General features: G+C 40.6%; 1 protein-coding gene across 1 annotated transcript in view; it reads left to right on the top strand.

The window, feature by feature from the left end:
* CDH2 (cadherin 2) overlaps window positions 1-24679 on the top strand; it is a 213923-nt gene that overhangs the window by 171362 nt on the left and 17882 nt on the right. The window contains exons 8-14 of the mRNA XM_036874118.1: window positions 254-391; window positions 1070-1255; window positions 3852-4105; window positions 5527-5669; window positions 8538-8771; window positions 9076-9309; window positions 11280-11419. Of these exons, the coding sequence (XP_036730013.1) occupies window positions 254-391; window positions 1070-1255; window positions 3852-4105; window positions 5527-5669; window positions 8538-8771; window positions 9076-9309; window positions 11280-11419 (1329 nt within the window). The remainder of the gene's footprint in view (window positions 1-253; window positions 392-1069; window positions 1256-3851; window positions 4106-5526; window positions 5670-8537; window positions 8772-9075; window positions 9310-11279; window positions 11420-24679) is intronic.

The raw sequence follows: 24679 nt of genomic DNA, 5'->3' as shown, positions 1-24679 counted from the left end.
TGAATTTCACACATCTGCCGCGCTTTCCTTTCCGCCAGTAGAGGTGAAAACATATAGTTAAATCTCTCTAGACAAGGACCAGACCTGTGCTTCACAAGTTAAAGTAAACTCCACTTGGGAAATTTTGAGTCCTGTTAATCAGAGTGAATAATGCTATGCTTTCCGTGTGTAATCAAGAGCCATTTACAGAACAACTGTTACGTCTTCTTGAGGAATTAGTTTCATTTAAGTTGTTATCTTTATGTCTTTTTAGAAAGTGCAACAGTATACGTTAATAATTCAAGCTACGGACATGGAAGGCAATCCCACATATGGCCTTTCAAACACAGCCACGGCTGTCATCACGGTGACAGATGTCAATGACAATCCTCCAGAGTTTACTGCCATGACAGTAAGTACAGACTGTCACTCACAGAAGTCTAGGCCTGTGGTCCATTACTGAGAAGTTTTGTCATAAATAATAAATGCGTTAAACAGAGCTGGAACTTGCTTCATTCTTCTCATTGTAGAATGGCTACTGACTCCTAAGTTTCCTGTCACTTACACCAGGGTTTTAAATAAGGCACCGAAGTAATTTGTTTTTTCATTCTCTCCAAGTCCACTGATAAAGTTGTTAAAACATGCTGCCTGGAAGAAATGCCCTAAAAAGACTTTATGCTGTTATAACAAAATATTTATAAATATCTTCAGGTGCACGAACCACGTGACTGACAGATGCTACTTTGTCAGCATATAATTATGATCTCTTGAGTAAAATGAATTCCTTCAGACAAGTCCTTTCCTCCTACCCACGCCCCCCCACCATTAATCACTCTCAGAAGGATGCTAATTTTAATAGTAATGAAACTGTAACATAATTTCAAAAAAAAAATTTGAGGGCCGAAAAAAGTTATAGTATATTTAAAGTCAAACATAAATGCTGTGATTACCTGCATTACTAATCTCCTCGTTTAGTGTGGATAATAAAGATTTAATGGGGTGGTAAAATCAGGGCAGTGTGGTCGTCAAGACACACTGTCCTTCAGCCGTGCCTGTCGCTCCTCTGACTGAGCTTTGTCTTTTCTTATAGTTCTATGGCGAAGTCCCTGAAAACAGGGTAGATATCATAGTTGCTAATCTAACTGTGACGGATAAGGATCAGCCCCACACGCCAGCCTGGAACGCCGTCTACAGAATCAGCGGCGGGGACCCCGCCGGGCGCTTTGCCATTCAAACCGACCCCAACAGTAACGATGGCTTAGTCACCGTAGTCAAAGTAAGTGCGATGGTCTCTCTGATGGCCACTCTGCAGCAACCCATATATGCCACCTACCCCTTAGGTTATTATTGAATCTCAGGACTTTTTTCTTTTGAACATCTCTGAATCTGAGTTAATGTATTTGGAGGAGTCACGTCTGTTATTTTTCACTTACGCCAAGGCCAACATAGATAGTCTCACTTTATCCCTGGAATATGATTATTTTTCAGTCATCGGGGAGTTTTAACAGTGAAGACAGGACAGCCCTCAACAGTGCTGTCAGTGCCATGGATGTGTTAGTGATATGTCACATCATGGATTTTTGATGGCCAATTGATAGCTGTTAAGAAGGATGCCCCACACGTACTATTCTTATGTCTACAGGTTGCTATTAGAGTGTTGGCTCAGGGAACAAACCAGAAAATATCACAGACGTAAAACAGAGCGAGTGTAGGCAAGGAGAGGGCCTACGCTCTTAAAAGGTTTTGAATTTACATTGCTTTTTTTTTTTTTTTTAAGTATTAGCTTGCAGTTCCTTTTGTTTTTTTTTTAATTTTTTATTTAATTCTGGCTGCGTTGGGTCTTTGTTGCTGCACGCGGGCTTTCTCCAGTTGTGGCGAGTGGGGCCCACTCCCTGCCATGGCACGTGGGCTTCTCATTACGGTGGCCTCCCCCATCGTGGAGCACGGGCTCCAGGTGCACTGGCCCCAGCAGTTGTGGCTCACGGGCTCTAGAGCGCAGGCTCAGTAGTTGTGGCGCACGGGCTTAGTTGCTCCACGGCATGTGGGATCTTCCCGGACCAGGGCTCGAGCCCGCATCCCCTGCATTGGCAGGTGGATTCTTAACCACTGCACCACCAGGGAAGTCCCTACATTGCTGTTTTTAAGTGCTATTTTCAAGACTTTAAGAAATTGGTTCTTCTGATCCTTAATTGTCAAAAAAATAAAATAAAACAAAGCTGAGCGCTGGAAGTAAAAGGGATGTTAACTTCAAGGGTAACAAATAGATGGTGCTAATGGATGGAAGAGCTCTTTGAAGCGATCATCTCTTTTTAGCCACCCAGGGAAGAGAGCTGCTTCTTTGCCTCGCATCCCAACATTCTTGATTCGTAAGGGAACCTGAATGTTGGTCTTACAGAGAAAGGTGTACCAAGGGCTCCGTTGCCAAGAATGTTATATGTGCGTGAGTAGAATGGTAATCTCCCCCTTGAGGTGGGAGTGGGAAATTCTCTGAACACAGCATAGTGAGTGACAGCACCACCCTCTGTGTTCGAATCCCAGCTCTGCCCTTTGTAGTGTTGACAACATGGCAGGTTTTTTAAGCCTCAGGTTCTTACACAGACAGTGAGGAGATAACTGGTACCTAAGTCTCAATGTTGTTCTGTGGGATAAATAACCTTAATACCCATTAAAGCTGTTAGCATAAGTAAGTGTTGTCAGGGATGTTTCATGGAGCTAATGCGCTTACTCAAAAGAATTGTCTTCTTTCCTGGCTTCTTTGCCATCTTGTTGAAAATAATTCAGAAAGGGAAGTTGAACTGGGGATTGTAGAGTGAGAGGGAAGAAACTCTGAAGAGTTGAGGAGGTGGTCTAGGTGAAGAAACTGGTGTGGTCTGTGCTAATATTGTGGCTTTCTCATAGCTGCTGCCCTTGGTCCTTCTTAGACTCTCCAGGATGGCATGAGAGTTCTCAAGCTCCTTTTTTCATACTGTTAATGCACAGTAATGCTTATCTGCACCTCAGCTAGAAGATGATCAGGGAAATTAAGAGGGAAAGTCCAGTCTGGTCCCTTGACTCCTGGTAACTTTTCTATTGACAATGGGATTCAGTGGAACTCTGGAAGTTAATATTTACATTAAGGTTATTTGTGCATTGCCTTTGTCTAGAGTGGCATTCTTAGATTTGGGATTTGTACAGACCAGTAAAATCCCCAAAATTATTTTGGAAAGCAGCCAGAAAAAATAAAGTTTTTAGTTTGCTAACTAAGGAAAAAATAAAAGTCCTTCTACCTACAAACACTACTGTTTATTGAAGGTGTATATGTGTGTGTACTCTAAAATGTATACTTCAAATTATGAATGATACTTTTAAATAGAGTAAGTTTAGCTTTATGAGGAAAAAAAATCACATTTTCTAGTTTTTGTTTTGTCCACTTCATCACAGACTGGTAAAAGCTTTCTTGGATAAGGATTGGTCTTTGTACCAATGTTTGAGAGTACAATCTACACCATCATGTTCTCACTTGATCCCAGATTATTTAGTATTTTTTATTTTTGGTCAACAGTGCTGTTCTTAAGAATAACTAAGTTGTTAGATGTAGCTAAATAAATGCAGTGTGCAATAGTAATAAGCATTATTTTGTGAACATAAATCTTTGAAATGCCCAAGATATATAAATATCTTCTATAAGTAGGTTAAATTGCGATAAATGTTTCAGTCAACGGCCATGCTAATGCATATTTTCCAGAAATTTGAGAGGAACCTATGGTGTAGTGAATGAAAAATTAATGTTTTAGAAATGGAGTTGCTAGAAGGATAAACTGCAGAATGCAAATATTCTCATTTCCTGCAAAAATATGGTTTCTCCTTTAAAAAATTTTTTTTTATTTTTCCAGCCAATCGACTTTGAGACAAATAGGATGTATGTCCTTACTGTCGCTGCAGAAAATCAAGTGCCATTAGCCAAGGGTATTCAGCACCCACCTCAGTCAACTGCAACTGTGTCTGTCACAGTTATTGATGTGAATGAAAACCCTTATTTTGCCCCAAATCCTAAGATCATTCGCCAAGAAGAAGGTCTTCATGCTGGTACCATGTTAACAACGTTCACTGCTCAGGACCCAGATCGATATATGCAGCAAAATATTAGGTATCAAATGCCATTTTGTAATTTACGTTCTGTTCTATGCTGTGCACAAAATCTATTCACCATCGGAGTGAGAAATTTTCATTAGCACCCAAACTCCTTATTACAAGATTATTTTTAATTCTTTGATGAAGTTTCTTCAGCGGCTCCATGAGTATATTATATCGGAAATATAAGAATGGATCTACTCATGTATTATTTAAAGAAATAAGTTTTCAGCCTCTTTTCTTCTGTCCTCTTTCCTTTTTTAAAGTCTTTAGTAATAATTGAGCCTGTGCTTTTATGCCAACCATCACGTAAAGCTTCTCCTGTGAGTAAATAGGGGAGTCTCAGAAGCTTATAACATTTATCTCTTCCCCGCACATCAGGAAGAAAAGAAAACTCATGCCAACACCAAGACATAAGAGCTAACTATTTTCATCCCTCACCTGTACAGTGGTTATAGGACTTACAAAACATATCTGTAAAGATTTCCAGCATCAGCAAAGTGTAATTTATCTTTCCTAATGCGGGAGTAGATGGTTGGCAGAGCATATTCCATGTGACTATTACCCGTCGCTGGTGATGGTAGCTTTTAAAATTAGCTCATATTTTATTTAACTTCTTTCAGAACTGTTGCTAACAGATAAATAACTGCGTATCTTCTTCATTTCTCTATACATTGGAATCAAGATAGAGAAATAGCTAGTGCATAGGTATTCTGGACTCCTGCAAATTTTTACCTCTCAAAACATAGGATATGTTTTCCAGTTTGTCTATTGGTTTCCCAAGCTTGAAAAGCTTATCCCCACCCCAAATAAAAAAGGAGGTTAAGCTGATACAGATAAATCTGCTCAGACCATGGGACTTCCCTTGGAGGGTGTAGTTCTGAGACGTGGCCCAGGTGGGGAGATCCTAGGAGGAATGGGAATTTGGGAGGAGTGGGGGGTTTCCCCACTGTGACCACATCTCCACCATGATAAGGTGGTAAACGTTTTAGGAGTGTTCTGTGACAGAAAATTCAACTTCTATTAAAATTTCTCTTAAGCCCTATACCTTAGGACTCCTGCTCACTTAGAAGATATATTTGAGCTATTTTTTTCTGCAGCGTTGCTATCCTATGAACTAGATAACAGCTTAAAATCAGATCTGTCAAATCCCCCTTAACCCCAATCTGTAGTACGGAGACTGGGCTCCTCGTCTTTCCCCTGGAACACCTATGCAATGTTTCCTGTGCGCCTGCCCACGCAGCACACAACCTTCATGAACCTCCCCAAACCACTGCCACAGAAATTCTTTCCCGCGTTACAGCTGCATGTCCAACCATCATCTACAAAAATGCAAGTCAACGCACTGGTTTCATGTGGGACGAAACCTGAAAAATAGGCTTTATTTTTTAAGTGTCATGTCAAAAATATTAAATGTATTGTGCTTTCATTTTGTAGATACACAAAATTATCTGATCCTGCCAACTGGCTAAAAATAGATCCTGTGAATGGGCAGATAACTACAATTGCTGTTTTGGACAGAGAATCTCCAAATGTGAAAAATAATATATATAACGCTACTTTCCTTGCTTCTGACAATGGTACGTAATTAAATATAGTCACTGTATTATCCTGGATGTTGTTAAGAGCGTAGAGCCTTATCACAAATGCATCATCAGGAAGTGAAGTTTTCTACAAAACCCAGTTGTCTAGAAAAGTGACCTTCATTCTTCTAAGGCCACAATTTCTATTTTCCATTTCCACTGGGCTTTCTGTGATACATTCCCTGTCTTCTGTAATGAATGTTCCCAATGTCCTTATACCCTCCGTGGTCACCTAGTATTGTGATCACAAGCCTTTGTGGTTTTTCTGCCCTGCTGCACCTTGATGCCTCAGTGGCCCAGACACTGTGGTTTTTGAGGTGGTCTTTTTATATTTCTTCTAGTCAGTGTGTTTGCTGCCATCAGTTTGTCTGTATCTAGCATTCTTCCTCTTTCTAATTCTCTACCTCTACTCTGCCATAGGCTAGGAAATTCTAAATTTCATGCATAAATTGAAATAATTGAGTACTTGAGCTTTAGTACGTTGGTTTTGAAAAACATAAACATATAGTTTAGCATCTTTTTTATTTCTGGGTCTCTGCTGGATTCTAAATGGCTGATATTAATAGAGAGCACTTTTTTTTAGATATGTAAGATGAAAATGACTCACGTTAAACTGGAGTTGGACTTGTTTCAGCTCTCAATATGACATGGTTTAAGAGTGAAGCTTTGAAGTTCCACCTGGCCCCCAGGGTCCAGACTCCAGTTCTATCATTTTCTAACTGCAGGACTGGCAACAAGGTTTTAAATCTGTCCATTTCCTTTTTCTGTTAAATAGGGATAATGGTAGCAGTATATAACTCATAGTGTACAGGGGAAGATAACAAGGCTTGTACACGTAAAGCTTTTAAAACAGTGCCTGGCACAAACTAAACACTCAAATAAACATTTCTATATGTGTTAATAGTTTTAAAACTGAATCATGACCATCTTTTAAAATCATTTTAATGTTGGACTATGAATGTTAGCTTCTAATAAAAATAGTAGGCTTTTCTATTTGGTGGCAGAGATATGCAGTTTGAAAAATGTTGCATATCAACATTTTTGATAAGAACAGTTTCAAAGAACCTTTCCAAATCCTGTATAATGAGATTCAATGAGATCATTATCTGTCAGAAATCTACAAGGTGACAGGGCCAAAGCAATGTTTCTTATCCTTTCTGATATGAGACCTACTGTTCAAATATTTAGAATTGAAACTTGACAGGACCCTCTTCTGCCATTTCACATCAAAGCACAGCATTCGTGTCTCTTGTATATTGTCTCGCCGTATGTAAGTGGTAGCTTTCTCCACAGTGAAACTTAAAGTAATATATCTTGCACCATTATGTTGAGATTTAAAGAGCTATAAAATTATATGTATATATGTTGGTTGTGAGTTACAACCAGATTTTTCATTCACCAAGGTGGATTGTTTTCTACTTGAAAAGGTGTTTGATACAAGAGAGAAGTGAGCAGTTAAACCTGTGTAGCTGTGATGCTTTGCAAATGCACTTGACTTTAAATCACAAGACTGGATTTAGAGCCCCAGTTCTGCTCCTTAATAATTGGACAAGCTATTAGAATCTCTGTGCCTTTGTTTCATTATTGATTGTTGTTTTTGCTGCTTGCTATTCTGTGAAGTTGTTATGACAGTCAAATAGTATTAAATGTGATAATAAATGTGAAACTAACTCAAACTACAAAGAATCATAGTGGCTCTGGTGGTATTAGAATATCGTGAACAGCCATCCTACCACTCCACCTTAACCTCCCTGCTCTCAGAGCCATCCGTACTCTTTAGAGAGGTCCGTGGAGATTTCTCCGTGTCCCCTCCTGAGGAGTGTATGTGTGCACCTTCCTAGTTTCATGACCTTGGGCAGGTCACTTAAACCTCTGGGTTTCCATATTCAGCCTTATTTCGAAAATTCCTATATTTCTATTATATTAGATTTATACAATATATATAAATTATATAATTAAACGTAATTGTCTTATATATTTAATTAATATTATGTTTATATAATAACGTTTTCATTACATTTTATATATTTGTTATATATTTATTTATAAATATTTATAACACAGCAGAGTCCAAATCACCAGTCTAAATTTTCACAAGTGATAAGTACAGAGACCGCATTTTATAGTGGAATGAGAACGGATTTGGGGTCAGGCAGACCAGTCTTCACTAGCCAACCCTACCACTTCCAAGAGGGTGCGACCGTGACCAGTTTACAGAAACTTCGGTGCCTATCTGTTTAAACCTACTTCGTAGGATGACAATGAAATAACGTATAGGGAGCAATCTAATGCTTTCTCAGGGAGGTAGTTGGTTGATCAGTAAATACCATGTCTCTTCTCCATGGGTTCCTCCCCAAGATGAGGTCTGTGGGTCCGTATCACTTGTCTGTAGACTGTTTTCGATATTTCAGAGCAGTGTCTGAGCTTGAAAAGCATTCTCGGGTTCTTTTGTGCACACGGCTTGGTTCTCCCTCAAAGAGTAGGGCCCATGAGATCATGAGCCCGGGGTTCTGCTTCTCTTACATCCCCCGGTGCGTAGAGGAGCGCGATGTGCACGGGGCCCAGAGCAAGGACGGCGAGGGCGCCGGATCACCCTTGGCCGGGCCAGGGGCGTGCGCATGCGCCTTGTTACCGCCCCTCACCGCCCGCAGCCCCGGCGGGGGCAGCACAGGGTCATCCTGCAAAAGAGGCATGAAGTGGCCTTGTACCAAAAACAGTCCGCCGAGATGCTGTGGCAACTACATTCTTCCAAGGTTACGCAGTGATAGGGGCAAGCAGGCTGGAAACTTAGAGTTTCACCGTTAAGTGAGTCTCAGGGGAAAGAATTGTTCAGCATCGGTTTGTGGTTTTTTTCTCCCTTTTAAGGAATCCCTCCTATGAGTGGAACGGGAACACTGCAGATCTATTTACTTGATATTAACGACAATGCCCCTCAAGTGCTACCTCAGGAGGCAGAGACTTGCGAAACTCCGGACCCCAATTCAATTAACATCACAGCACTTGACTATGACATTGATCCAAACGCTGGACCATTTGCTTTTGATCTTCCTTTGTCTCCAGTGACTATTAAGAGAAATTGGACCATCACTCGGCTTAATGGTGAGAACAGGTTCATTATTTGAATATATGTGCAGTTGAGAGGCTTTGACCTGGCATGAAAAGTTAATTTTAAGTGCTTTATTATCTTCCCCTTAAATGTGTTTTAAAAGCTACTTAAAGTTTAAATAAGATATTAGAAGCCCTTAAAGACAAAAAACAAAAACAAAAAAACTTGACAGTGCAGGATAGTTGAAATCTGCTTTATATGTACCATTCGGGAGTAATACGTTCTGGAAGATGCCATGTGTTTTTGAATCGTATAATGTATGAACTATCAGACTGTATTTTTCCCTTTTTTGTATAGGTGATTTTGCTCAGCTCAATTTAAAGATAAAATTTCTCGAAGCCGGGATATATGAAGTTCCAATCATAATCACAGATTCGGGTAATCCTCCCAAGTCAAATATTTCCATCCTTCGCGTGAAGGTTTGCCAGTGTGACTCCAACGGGGACTGCACAGATGTGGATAGAATCGTGGGAGCAGGGCTGGGCACGGGCGCCATCATTGCCATCTTGCTCTGCATCATCATCCTGCTCAGTGAGTACTTTCCTTGTCTCTTAGGTGTAATTCTTGTTGCTTCTAGGATGTTTAGCAAAGTAACTTTTTATTGTCGCCTTTCATCGTAACCTAACAACTCTCTTCCACCTCTGAGCATTTTCTTGCAGCCAAGCCCACTTCAGAATGAGAAAAGCCCTGAGCATCCTTGCAAGCACTTACATGTTTGCAGCAAACCCAGCCAGCCTACCTCTTTTGTGCCCTGTTGCAGTTTTCTGATGGGGATCGCTTGGGGAGCTGTAGCAAACTCTTTTCATAGAAAAATATTAGACAGTGCTCAGTTGGAGCCCCTCTCTTAGGATTCGAGTCTGAATTCATGGCACGTAGTTGGTGATTTAGGGAAATAAGTATATTGCTTTCCTTTGCTTTCCTTCATATAAAGTGCAGTCAGCAACCTGCTCCAGTCATGCAAGGATCAAGGTATTTGTTTTTGACGGGCTGCATAAAATAGTGAGAGATTGTACTTCATACAGCACACTGGATAATAGAAATGATTGCACAGCTCAATAAACTGTCTGTCTTTAGAGCAAGTCTAGATTAAGGAATTGCTCCTTTGTAAAATACTTTGCAGTCTTTGGTTCAGTGGAATGCAAGGAATTAACCACTGGGAAGTACTTTAGGAACCACTTGTAAGCATGCAGGTTAAAAGAATAAATAGTCTGGACCCTGTGTTGTATTGTTGAATAGCAGCAGGACTTAGTTTATTGTGCGATCATGCTATGCACCAATCACTTTCTTGAAAATGTTCGCCATTTCTTTTATGTTTTCTCCATTTGCAAGTGTTCTAGTAATTTAGAATCCTGACCCTTTTTTTTCTAAGCAATTACTGTAGAAGGCTAAGCATTTTTTACTTCCTATGTGGAGACTACTTTGACTATAATTTGAAACCTACATGCTATACTAATAATCCACTTGCTAGATTTAGCCCTGGAACAATGGCAAATGAGATCATGTATCTGGCTTTACAAGGAGGATATTTACTTTTATGGCCAATAATAAAAATGTGCTCAAATAAGAGTCATTAAATCTTTTGCTTCAGGATGTAAACTGATAGCCCCAGATTTTAGAAGGAATGTGCACTAGATGTACACTTAAGGATATGTTTCAGTTTCAACTAACGTGGGGCATATACGCCAACCTTATCAAGAAAGACTTAGAGCTGATGGATTGTGGCATGAAGGAGTGACTCAAGCCATTTTGAAGGAAAATGAATCAATGCTGATTTTAACATCAACGCACTGGAAAATTTATGATTCTAATCCTGCCGCAGAAATGTAAAGCATGAATGCCTAATGTTATTTCAGTGCTCAAACTAATCCCCTGGCCTTCTTACCTGAAACATGCAGTTGAATAGGAAAGGGGAAAAAAGCACAATAGTGCAGTAGAAAGACCCAGGCCCTTGGGAGTCAAAAATCCTCAAGATCAAGTCGCTGATCCGGGTCTAGTGTACTACCAAAGGCATCTTGGCAAGCACGTCCTGTCCTTGACAAGTGCCCTTCTCTCTGATTTGGGGAGTAGAATGATGACGGATCAACCGGAATGAAACAGCAATTAAGTAATGAGTGACTATTTCACTTAACTGTTGTTTGCTGTTCTAAAATTTACAAGCCATTATATTAAGCATATCCTATCCTCTAGCAAGACAAAGTAAAAGACAGAAATAGTTTTTGTCCCCATTTGTAGATGGTAAAACTGAGGACAGACGTACACTCAGTGAGTTCCCAGGGCACCAGTTTGCAGAACCCGGGTCCTCACGCTCTAAACCTAGCGCTCAGGGCCTCTGCTTTGTCTTGTCTCTGGTCATGTGAGGCCAGAAATAAGTAACAGAGTGGAAGATGCATTACAAGTTTTACAGCCATATAAGTATAAATTTTTAATGTTGAACACTGTGATTAGATAGGTCAAGTTTTTAAAATTTCAACACTGTATGTCTTTACTCTCTTTCTGCCTAGTTCTTGTTCTGATGTTCGTAGTATGGATGAAACGTCGGGATAAGGAACGCCAGGCCAAGCAGCTTTTAATTGATCCAGAAGACGATGTAAGAGATAATATTTTAAAATATGACGAAGAAGGTGGAGGAGAAGAAGACCAGGTGAGCAATGTTTTAAATCTTTAAATCTCTAAGTGAAATTTTATCATCTTAAAATTAAAGTGGTGGGGAAAATATTAATACATAGAGTAAAAGAATGGGATCAAGTTTCTTTTCCTTTATCACATTATCAAACACTTGGTGAATTCTTTCCAACCTGTGCTGCCTATTGATTTTTTTTTTTTTCCAAAGTGCCAAATGTCATTGTATTTATTTTGTGAGAAGATCATTAACATTGATTCAAGGAGCCCAGGATTTACACCTAATACTAATTATATCTGTACTGATAAAAATGTTTTTCTTTACAGTTTTTCTTCATTGCATATCCAAAATAAAAGTAAAAGTAGTTTCTATGTTGGAATTTGGATATTTATCAGTATGGCAGAAAAAGCACAGACTATTCATTTCATAAACATTTACCAAGCACATTCAATAATCCAGGCACTATTTTAATCATTGGGGAAACAGAGGTGGGCAGAGCCAACAAAGATTTGCCCTCAAGAGTCTTACTTTTTTTTCTTTTTGGCCACTCCGCACATGGCTTGTGGGATCTTAGTTCCCCGACCAAGGATTGAACCCGGGCCCTGGCAGGGAAAGTGCAGAGTCCTAACCACTGGACCGCTAGGGAATTCCCAAGGGTCTTACATTCTTCAGAAGTATTTGCGGATAGAGACAATATCTAGTTCACCTCTGTACCCGTGATGTCTGTCATGGTGCCTGGCTTATAGTAGTTGCTTAACAAATCTTGAGCTCCTGACTGGTTATAGAATAACATGAGCTTCTGTGTGTACATAAGGAACTGCATCCCTGTCCAAGGATGGGAATGACCAATAGGTGGAAAATGAAGAATTTTATCTGCTGGGAAGCAACATTTTAGATATCATTATAACTAACACTTTCAAGGTCTGTACTACATACCAGGCATTCTGCTAAGCACATTAAATGCCGTTACCTCTTAAATCTTTGAAATCTGTGTACTGTATTGTGACTATCTCCACTTTTGTGTTAGAAAACAGATCCTAGGGATTGTTGGAGTCTATAAATTCATACAACTAGGAAGTGATAGAGGTAGGATTTGAATCCAGGTCTGTCTGATGCTACAGCCTAAAACTAACTATATAGTTATCAATATATAGTTCCTTTTGAAATTATCTGGAAGGTATGAGTATAATCCATGAGCAATCACTGTGAGAGGTATTTCTTAGATACATTGGATAGCTCTCACTTCCATATACTAATGCAAATGTTGGGGGTAGTAGTCAGGTAAAGAACCCAGAATCCTTGGGTCTTGGATCATTATCAGTAAATTCAAAATACTCTGTCTGCAGGGTATACACGTAGACATTAGTGATAGGACTGTTAACTTGAAAAATCAATTCAAGCAAATTTCTGAACATATGTTCTCTGTCTTCTTTACTCCTTTGAGGAAATAATATATCGCTTTTTGTTTTACAAAGCACATTCACACCCATTGTTGTGTTTCATCTTTGTGGCAGCCCATCAGAGTTTTCCATTTTCCATTTGAACAGGTTTTGTGATTTGCTCTCCAAGTCTGTAACTGGCAGAGTCAGAACTCAAGCCCGAATCTTCCGATTCCCGATTCCATGCTTGGTTTACAATACCTCAACTCTCTCATTTAGAAGAGATGCGTATTTCAAATCTGTTGAAAACTTGACTCATGTGTAAAGCTGTTTTGAATACTGACTAATTAAAGTGGCTCTATAAATATACCCCAGGGTTTCTTGCTTATAAATGTCTTTGGATATTAAAATTCATGTTTGGCTTAATCCCTCATTAATCTGTGCTTTCACTTTCCTGAGCTATGTTCAAGAACAGCAAACGTTATACTGATCACATTATCTCATAAATCGTCTTCTTTCAGCATTTTATTTTTCATGTCATTGTGCATAATTTTCTAGGCATAAACCTAAACCCAACTCAGTGAAGCTTTGGTAAAAATAGTAACAACTAGAAGGACACCAGTCATGACTGGATGCTGCATAGAATCAAGAACCAAGATATTTCTCAGCATCTGGGGGTCTGGACCAGGGTACTTGATGTCAACTGACCTGGCTTTTTCTCCTCCCTTCCAATTCCTTTAAGAAATTAGTTAATGAAATTTTATTCTTGTAGTTATTTTAGGAAAGACTTACTTCCATTACTGACTGTGTCCACTTAGATTGATGCTTGAGATCAAATGATATTGCAAGATTTATTAAAATTGTTATCACCAATCTTCAGCCTCTTCTTTACCTGACCCAGGAAATTTTCTCTGCTCCCAGATCAACTCTTGGGCATGAATGTGTCGCTTCCTACCTGCTTTCTTGATAGTCCAAAGACTCTTCTGGAACTTGCTCTGGATTGACCTCAGTGGCTCATTTCTTTATTGAAATAGTGATGGTCTTCCTGTGGCGTCTTTCTGTTGCCTCTTGGTTCTTTGATGGCAGTTTAGTCTAGATCAAGAGCCTCCACCCATTCTCTGATCCTGTTACGATTCCCATGTGCAGTTCTCATTATAGAAAATTGTGACAAAATTAGATAATGGGTTTTTTATTCACTCTAACTTTTTACCTCATAATAGCGGAATAAAATATGCAGCATAGGAAGGCTACACCGAAAAGTTCTGTCTCCTCTGCCTCTAAAGTGGTTCATGAAATCCATTCACTTTCACCATCATCCAGGCCGCTGCCTTCACTTAGGTCAGAAGCATCACTGACCTGTGGCAGCCTCCTCATGAGTGTCCGGTCTCTGGATGCACACCCCATCTGCTCTTTGGAAATTATCAAATCCAAACTCCTTCCTTAGAATGACAGATCTGTGGCCCTACACCCACCTTTTGGTGGACCCCCACTTTGTGCGCTAGGTAAAGGCCTATGGGAAGGAGCTTGTGATAGGTACAGGCTCCCCAAGGATGTGACTCCATCAAGCCTATATCCACTCATGGCCACTAAAGTTTCCTTCAGAGTCAGGGTGATCTGTCCTTTTACCATTGAATGACTCTTCTCACTCTTCCTCTGGGGATAATAAGAGCAGTTATGGGTCTTCTTTCTCCTAGAAAGGGCTTGGTGGTTTCTTTATTTTCATTCAGTTAGATCTCATTATGTTTTTAGCTATCTTATGTTCTCAGAAATCTGCGATTTAGTAACATACCTGGCTTGTTCTTAGCATTAGAGTGTAAATGATAACCTCATGCTTTTCTCTATCCCATCCAGAAGCAGAAGGCTTCCTCCCTGTTTAAGAGTGTAATCATCACTCATGTCAACAAAGCATGTTTCCATTACCCCAGAAACTTACTGTGTATCCCCGTCAGGCAGTATGCCCTGTGTCAAAAGTAACTAGTATTTTTTATTTCTATTACCACAGATGGGCATTACCTGGTTTTGGATTTTATTGTAAAAATGGATGTCATACAGTAGGTACTTTTCCTGCCTGGCTTCCTTTACTCAATATTTTATCTGTAAGATTCATCCATGCTACATTTAGAAGTAGTTCATTTCTTGTCATTGCCAAATACTGTTGTGTTGTGAGGATTGACCACATTTTATTTATCCATCCTACTACACTTGGCATTTGAGTTGATCCAGCTGAGTTATTATGAATAAAACTGCTATGAATGTTCTTATGCCTGTGTTTTGGCGCATTTCTGCTGGTATGTGCTCAGGGATTGAATTTCTAGATCCTAGAATGTGCATATATGCGCAGCCCTCAGTACAATCCTGCCAGTTTTCCGAAGTGATTGTACGAGTTCACACTCCCCTGGCCACAGCGGCATATGAGACTTCCAGTTGCCCTACATCCTCACTAGCCCTTGGGTTTTTTCAGTCTTTCAAAATTTTAGCCACTCTGGTGGTATATGCCTCATTATGATTTAATTGGGATGTTCCTACCGACTTACTTGCCATTTTGATATCTTCTCTGTGAAGTGTCTGTTCAGCTTATTTGTTTACTCTTCTATTGGGTTGTTTGTCTTTTTCTTATTGATTTGTAGGAGGGCCTTATATACGATGGATATCAGTTCTTTGTCGGATAAATGTATTATAAATATCTTCTATTCTGTAGCTTGCTTTTTTATTCTCTTAGTGGTACCTTATGATGAAAAGAAGTTTTTAATTTTAATGAAGTCTAATTGATCAGTTTTTTCCATTATGGTTAGTACATTTATACATATTTAAGAAAACTTTGTCTCCCTGAGTTAATGAATCCACCCCCCCAAAAAAAATCTTGCCTTCTTGAAGCTTTATGGTTTTACCTATTATGTTAAGTCTGTGATCCATCTGTAATGGATTATTCATGTAGTATAAGTAAGCCAGAAAGAGAAAAACAAATATCGTATATTAACGCATATTTGTGGAATCTAGAAAAATGGTACAGATGAACCTATCTGCAGGGCAGGAATAGAGAAGCAGACGTAGAGAATGGACATATGGACACAGAGGGGGAAGGGGAGGGTGGGACAAATTGGGAGATTAGGTTTGACATAAATACACTACCATGTGTGAAATAGCTAGCTAGTGGGAACCTGCTGTATAGCACAGGGAGCTCAGCTCGGTGCTCTGTGACGACCTAGTTGGGTGGGATGGGGGTGGAGGGAGGTCCAAGAGGGAGGGGATATAGATACACCTATAGCTGATTCACTTCATTGTACAGCAGAAACTAACACAGCATTGTAAAGCAATTATACTCCAATAAAAAAAAAAAGATATGGCTCAGGGCTCTCTTTTGTTTTCCTCCTAGCTGGCTATCCAGCACTGTTTACTAAAAAGATAACCCATCTCCACTGCATTGAAGGGGTTCGTTTGTCATAAAGCAGGTGGTTATATATGTGTGGACCTGTGGGGTGGCTTCCAGATACTCTGTGCTGTACTAGTTGTCCTATTTGTCTATTCTTAGGCCAATACCATGCTGTTTTCATTACTAGAGCTTTCTAATATATCTCCCTATCTGTTAGGATATTTTCTCCAATAGAATTCATCAAGATTTCTATTTTAAAGTTTTGGATGGATTTTATCATTTACTTTTTTTCCTTAAGAAAAAGAAACACTTTATTTAATACTCCTACTTTCTAAGTGAATTTATGCCAAATGCTTCTCCATGTTCTAAACAAGATGCCATTGCTTTTTAATCTTAAAATCATAGCCGGTTCCTGAGAAGTTCAGTTTTGTGAAGTATATTGTATACTATTGTCCATAATTCACATGTGGCTCCCTGTTAGAAATTCTATTTCTTTGAAGCATGCATTAAGCCTTTTTGGCAACAGACTTTGGCTCATATTTTTTATTGTTTTTTTTTTTTGAAGACATTATGTTTTTACAAGAGTGAGCCTCGGAAATGGAACTGGTGCCATGTTACATTCTAGACAAGTTTTGGTCGATTTTTATTACACGTAGCTGGTATTTTACAGAGCACGGGTGTTACCTCCAGATGTGGTTGGAGACTGTGCCATAGGAAGCAGACAGCTTGTCGTGATCAGGCTGTGGTCTGCTGGACGTCTCCGCCAGACAGTCTTTCAGAATCATCAGCTTTCAAAGATGGGTAGATCTCAGAGGTCAGTTTAGCTAGTTGGTGGAGGCTTGTGGCTATAGGCAAAGGCAGGTCTGCAGCAGCTGTCGCCAGGAGGCTATGATGCCAGCCTAAAGCTGGCTTAGCCAAAATTCTTATTCTTCCTGCCCAGAGGAAGTATTCTTAAGGAGCTAACTGATTAGAAAGAAAACAAAGCAAAACAGTCCTTTACAAGGGAGCCTTTATCTTCCCTGCTGTTGATTAGCATCTCTGTTTAAGTTCTGTGCCAAAACACAGGTTGCTAGTTTCTTTAACAAAATAGCTAAAAATATAGAGCCTAAGAAAAGAAAAACAAAACAAATAAACCGAAAAAACACCTCCATATCTTCTCTCTTGTCTTGTGTACAGTAGACTTTTCTCGGTGCGTGTGGATATTCTGCTCTGGTTTCCATTGTCACGTGACTAGGTTGGGCCCGTCTTTGAAACTGGCATTAGATGTGTTCTGAACACAACCATTATTTCCTCACAGTGCTGTTGGCAGTTGGACAGACTCAGTATAATGCCCAGTCTCTTTTCAGAGGGTGAGGTCCCTTCTTTATCTGCTTCGCTGCGGTGATCAGGGGGGCTTTGGGTGGTTATCAAGTCATGTTTAATTATCCTCATTAGTAAATGTCCTTCAGTGCCCTTTTGGTCAGTGGAGCTGGTTGCAGACACTGTATCCCTTTTCATGATCTTTGTATCTGGCTCCTTCGGTATCAGCATCACTAATAAAATACGGGTGAATGTACAATGTAACCGCCTGATAGTTCACTTCTCCTGGAACCATCCCCTTTTAGCCCCAGGATGGGAAACAGAAACTGTTAGCTTCCTGCTCTTCAAAGCTTAGACTTAATTACGATTACTCTTACATTAAACAAACATATACCGAATGTGTATTATGTTTATAATATTCACTAGTGCTGTCTTCAAACAACCTCTGCCTAAATCTCTCGACATTATACAGCTTCATTCTCCATAATAACAGCAGAAGCTATTGTTCGGGGGCGGGGGGGTGTGTGGTAGCCTATGTATTAGGCACTGTACTGAATACCTGTACTAAGTGCTTTATATCCATAATTTCATTTGACCCTCCCCCAGTCCAGCAAAGAAGGTCCCCACTGTTAGAAAGTAGTGAAGGTGGGGATTAAATCCCAATAGGCCTGAGCCCAAAGAAGATGGTACCTTCCTTGGCAAAGCTCAAGCTCAGCCTGGCAATGAAAACAGTGCCTTTCAGAATGTCATCTGAATTTATCAGAAGAAGTCCGTCCCCTCCTTGAAGTAGGCTCCGGGATCTACAGTAGTTTTCTCTGCTCTTAAAATTTAACTTGGAAGATTTTCCGTTTCCAAGGCCTTGGGCTGTTTGGGGGCTCTGGGTCTATGAAAGAAGGTGTTGCTATGCACGTTCGGAGGTTTCTCCAGTGACAGTCAGTGGACACTGGGAGCCTTAGGACCACAGCTGGTGGTTCAGGGGAACAAGGATAGCAGTAAGGGAGCAGGCTTGTCATCTGCGCAAGCAGAGTCAACTCATTTGAGATTAATGCTGACGCTGGTCTGAGCTGATCCTGACGGAAAGTGTGAATAGCTGCGTGAAGACGCCACATTGGTTTTCTCTGGGTCACTCTTAGATTCTCAGCCCTTGTTATCCACTGGGTACCACTCTGAATTCCCATACCTACTGCTGCTGTTGAGCATAGCCTCACAATTGGCTAATAAGCTGTTTGCTCTCAGTCTCTTGCCCCAAGGCCCAGCACCTCTTGGGCTCAGTAAGTTTCACATTCCAGGCCGATGGGGGCTCTCAGAATGCCCAAATTTGGTTCCTGAAGTCTTAGAGACACGCTCTGGGCTAGTTTCTTTTGCACTAGAGATGGTTCTGAGCTCTCTGAGAAGGTACCTGCTACCAGCCCTGATGGTTTGGGGCCATGTCAGAAAGCTGGATTCTGGATCACTTGAAAGTCACAGTTCAGACACAGGGGGTCTGTTCATGAAAAGCCCACGGCTGTGTGTTATTCAGCTGGCAGAGTTTAAAAACTGACAAAAATTCACATAAAAAAATTCTGGCTCTTCCTGTCCTCTCAAAAAAATGAAAAGTTGGCCTGCATTCTGACATGGCGATGATTGTTGGAAACTAAACAGAGACGTCTTTTTTAAGCAGCAAGCGCGTTCCAGTAATTGTTGGTTTCCTTTTTTCCATACCAGGCCAGCTTTATGGATTTACGTTATCAGCCTATCCTTTGTAGATACCCCTTTTTGCAGACTCTGATTCAATTATATAATAATTATTATGCTTTGTTTGGATGAACAAAAAACAAATTCCTATGGGAAGGAGGTACTACAGTGCTCTGAAACCATGGGATACTTTCCTGTAGTACTGGTTTTTGAAAAAGAGAAAGAAAGAAAGGGAATTAGCCACAAATATATTTAGGCAGATCTCTTAGTTAAAATAGGCTAGCTGCTGTAACAAGCTCTAAGATTTCAGTGACCTAAGCCTCATTGAAGTTTATTTCTTGCTTCCTTGGCCATAATTGGGTTTCGAGTCATGGGAGTTTGGAATGGGGAGAGAAAATTTGTGCCATTCCACACGGTCACTCAGGGACTCAGAGCGCCAGTGACTCCCCCATCTTCCACATGTGGCTTCCAAGGTCACCCTAGCCATACATACATGTGTCACTGGGTGACAGAAGGGCAGGAAGGATGATTTGTGGGAGATTTTCAGGGGCCAGGCCTGGAAATGAGACACATCACTTCCACTCCTGCCTTGAGAGAAGAATAAATGGGTTTGGTGACCAGCTGGGAGGCTCTAGCCACCCTGGTTAGGTACCTGAGTTTAGAGAATCTTTCTGAGGTTCTGTGAGAACATGCTTTCTCACAGTTACTACCCACAGCTAGATCAGGAGCATCGATCTGACCCATCCAGATGTGTCAGAAAGAAGTGGGTCCCTGGACACAGAGGAGACACAGGAGGTCCAGCAGGAAAATGGGACACTGTGGGTCAGGCTCACCCAAATCCAGGGAGAGCAGCTGTCCCCCACCTGGGGAGCACTTCCCCTACACCCCGGGGATACTAAGTCTTCTTGATCGAGGCCCAGCACTTGCACGTGAAAGGAATCACATATTTAAGGATAAAGGGAGTCATGCCAGGAGCTCTTTTTAGTGGGCAGGGATTCCAAAACCCAAAAGATCCAGATGTGATTGCTGTATGAGTGTCAACTGGCTTTTTTTTTTTTTTTTCAATGAAATTAATGTCTTATGTGATTTCTAGAAATTAGTCTCAGTATTTCAGTAGATCAGATCCCCCACATCTCCATGACACAGAAAGCACATTCAACAGAGTTGAAGTGCCTGAGATGGGGAAAGAACCCACAGTTCCTGTGACTCAGGGTTTGGCTTTGAGGAAAGGGGACTCTGTGGGTTGATGACTCAGTTTCTCCTCTCATTGATCCTCCACCTTGCATTTTAAACTGCAGTAGAATTGAACTTCCTATACATCTAACCTGTCTCACGCTATTTCACACTTTTATGGCTTAGTCCACAGTCTTTCCCTACCTAACTCTATTCAGCCCCCAAGATTCCATCTCAAGACATCTCTCAGGGTCGCAGGCTGAATCAAGTGTCTCTGCTGCGTGCTCCCACAGCGTATCCCGTGTCTGCCTCTATTTTGAGATCTTATGTGCAGCCCTGGTCCCGACCTTAAAGCCCGTGAGAGCAGGGACTTGTCACATTCATTTTTTTATTCCAGTATCTAGGACAATTGGCACCTGGCAGGCACTCATAAAATGTTTGTGCATTGGGCTCTCTTCCAGAATCTCTTAGTTTGCAAGTCTTGCTACAGGGTTAATTGAACCATTACAGTCTGATAACTTCCCTTAATTTTTTGAAATCTATGATAGCTTCAGGAAATGATCAGATTCATAAATGCCAGTGTTTCATTATATACTTGTCCTGTGTCAGGCACTGGGCTCTGCTCTCAGTTCACGTGTCTTTTGTAATCTTTTATAATCCCAACAACCCTATGCAGTAGATAATGCCATTAGTCCAGTTCTCAAAGCCAGGTCCACGTGACTTGAGAGGCCCAGCTCTTATGCGCTGCGATGGAGGTCACATGAGAGACGTTTTATTTACTCTTGCTTGTCTATGGCAGGCAGGTGTTACTCGGTAGAAACAGTGAGGCTGGGCACTTAGCCTCAGTTTATTAGATGACCACTGGTAATCTGGCTTTAGAACAGGCAAAGGGTAAGACCCAATTAATTCGTTAAGCATGGCTTGCAAAATTGAGCACATTTTGACACTGACAAATGTAGAATCTGGAAAAGCAATTTGAGCAGCCAAGTTATTAAGAGACCTGAGATGATACAATCTGGGCAACAGGTACTAAAATCTAAAATCCACGCTGGATACCTAGACAGAAGGATGAGGCACAGGTACAAGAAAGCACCTGGAGACCAAACCAGCCACTTCCCTAAGACCAGGGATCTCTGCTTGAGCCAAGACGGTCTCTAAAGATTACACACCAATCTCAGGAACCAGCCCCAGTGTGGGCAGCCAAGCCTGACCCTCTGACTCAAGCAGAGAATGAAACTGGTGTGTTTGATTCTTCGAAATAACTGCTTTACAAAATCATTCTGCTTTATAAACAAGGTAACAGATGGCTGACTCTGGACATAGCTGTGGAGACCACTTTCAACATTTTCATTGTTGGCCAAAGCACACTCTCTTAAATATGTTCCCAAGTTATTCATCCATTTATACCCACCTGCAAACACCAGTATATATTAGCTATTGAAAGAGTGACACAGATTTCACAAGAGGAAAGTTTCACCAGGAATTTGGGTTAGCACACTGCCATCCCTTTTTTCATGCTGTTTTCAAAAACCCTCATGGCCAGGTGACTCACTGGTAGGTTACAGACAACATATGCTCTGAACTGGTTGGTACCCATTCCCTACTGGGCATTCAATATTTTTAGTGTGCACTTGATTTGCACGTGACTTTTTTATTTACTATCCTGATCACTTCACGTAAATTAACACAATATTTTATGTAATTCATCTTAATGTCTATTCTTCCTGACTGATTTTAAGTTTATTACATTTAGTTTTAGAGGAATGGAAAGTTACCCAGCAATACAGAGATAAAGATTTGTATGCCAAGTATGTGTTACCAGGATGTACAAAAAAGCTAAGATACTAAGTGGTATATGCCAGACTTCTACCAGTTGGCCAAATCTACCAGTTGCCTATTTTTATAAAGTTGTATTGGAACTTTATAAAAATTCCATTTTGTGTGGCCTTGCACCATGTCCACAGCAGCAGCAGAGTTGAGGTATTTTGACAGAGACTCTGTGGCCCAAAAGGCCTGAAATATTTACTATCAGGTCTTACAGGAAAAGTTGATCCCTGCTATAGACTTCTTTCCATTAATGAAGTCTTCATTCACTCTTTTGTCCAAAGGTTGAATACTCTGAAGGTTAGCACAGGAAATTTATGTAATCTGCCCAAGGTCACCCAGATAGATAGGGTAGAGCCAGGATTTGAATCCAGATGCTCTGATTTCAGAATCCATTTTTTAAAATCACAATACTATACTCCCTTTTCTGTATTGATTCCATCTGTAAATTTATCTTAAAGACTATATCTCTTTAGGAAATTCCAAAACAATGTGACATAAACGAGTGAAGGATTTTGATGCCGTCACCATATTCCCAACCAAATACTGCCATTACTTTATTACCTATCTTGAGATTTCCTCCAAGATAGAATAATAGGCCACGCTAAGATAGAATGACTTTGACCTTTTCAGAGTGGTGACATTTTTGTTTTACGTTAGGAGAAGTTGGAGCTTGGGGTGAGAACGTATTACTGAAGATGCATTCGGAAAGCTATGCTTTTTGTCTCCCAAGACACACAGTGCTTGCAAGGGTTAAGAAAACATGTCCATGTTTACAGGGCTGTAACTGAATTACATGGAAAGAATGGGAAATTACAAACATTAGGATAGAAAATAAATCTCACATTTTCAGAGGAGCATCATCTTTCTGAAGCCCCTGTTACTCTGCTAGAAATGCTTTGTGTATCCATAGCCTTATTGCTTTCAGCAGCACCTCTTTCACAGCTCCTTACACCTTCATTTTCCATATTTTTGTAATAGTTTTATCTATTATGCTAAATTTTCATTAGCTTTAAATGTGTCCTTTTAAAAGACACTAGAGGGCTTCCCTGGTGGCGCAGTGGTTGAGAATCTGCCTGCCAATGCAAGGGACACGGGTTCGAGCCCTGGTCTGGGAAGATCCCACATGCCGCGGAGCAACTAGGCCCGTGAGCCACAACTACTGAGCCTGCGCGTCTGGAGCCTGTGCTCCGCAACCAGAGAGGCCGCGATAGTGAGAGGCCCGCGCACCGCGATGAAGAGTGGCCCCCACTCGCCGCAACTAGAGAAAGCCCTAGCACAGAAACGAAGACCCAACACAGCCAAAAATAAATAAACAAGCAAATAAATAAATAAATAAAGACACTAGACTAAAACCTCTATGAGGTCAGTAACCGAGTCTGTGGCCCAAGAGACTCTTCAGAAAGTCTTTGTTGAATCAAATTGAATTGCATTGTATTTGCTGCATTTGTTTCCAAAAGACCGTGCCATAATTTTACAATGGGAAATAAGTTGTGATAAAATTTCAACAGTGCCAGTTTCTGAAGCAGAACCACGATTTTGCACCAAAGAATGTGCTCATTCTCGAAAACAGAATTTTAAAAGAAGCTGTGACAGGGCAGCATGAACGGTAAACCACCACGGAAGCAGAAGCCATGAATGTGTTTAATGGAGACTCACCTCCCTCCCACTGTGGGGAGTGGTAAAGTGGCTCTGCAGTGAGATGAAAACGTGGATGAAAACAGAGAATGGGGGACCTTCATCTATATATTAAGTCTCCAAGTTATTTTATTTCTATTAGGCTTACGATTTAAACCAGAAAAGCTGTTAGCAAATCTTTTGTTTTGGGGGCTTTCATAATCCATAGAATCAACCTCATTTTCCACATCAATTCCCCTGTGTAAATAGTTACCATCATAACTATACCTCACTGGGGAAGAAAATCAGGTTGTAACGTAATTTACATAAAGCTTGCAAGTGTTTTCAACTTACCTGTCAGCAGCTGTATAGTAATGTGTTGACACCTTATCGCTATTTTATTCAATTATTTTAACGCCAGGAGCTATATAGGGTGAGGTGATAATGTTCTCCTTTTCCATCTTCCATTCCTTTTTGTGTCTGACTGAAGGGTTTCTTACCTGTGCCACAGGCAAGAAAAAGAAAAAGGTATCGGGTACCTTTTTTTTTTTTCCCTTGAGAATTTTGTCCATTTACTTTCATGTTTTAGTATTTTTATTTCTCTCACTCAGTCTTGAAACATTAAAAAATATTTACCTTATCTATATGGGAATTTGAAAGTTACTTGCCTTTGCTACTATAAAAGGAACATTTATCACTTGCACCAACCAGCCAAACTGGCTCTTGTGTTCCATCCCTGGTTCTCACTGGTGGAGGCTGAGAAAGGACCAGGAACTTTGAGAGCCCTTCCCCTCCCTCACGTGACAGACTGCTGTTGGACCCAAGTCCAAGACTTGGGGGCTGAAGACTCCTTTCTGACTAAAAGTCAGTGAGGCTTTAACCAGCTGTGCACAGACCAGAGTCCTGGATTCCAGTGCCCAATTAGCATAACCACCTTGAACTTCC

This window comes from Balaenoptera musculus, chromosome 14 (genome assembly GCF_009873245.2).
Source record: "Balaenoptera musculus isolate JJ_BM4_2016_0621 chromosome 14, mBalMus1.pri.v3, whole genome shotgun sequence".
Taxonomy (NCBI): Eukaryota; Metazoa; Chordata; class Mammalia; order Artiodactyla; family Balaenopteridae; genus Balaenoptera; species Balaenoptera musculus.
The sequence above is the reverse complement of the archived record's forward strand: the minus strand, read 5'-3'. Positions and strand labels throughout refer to the sequence as shown.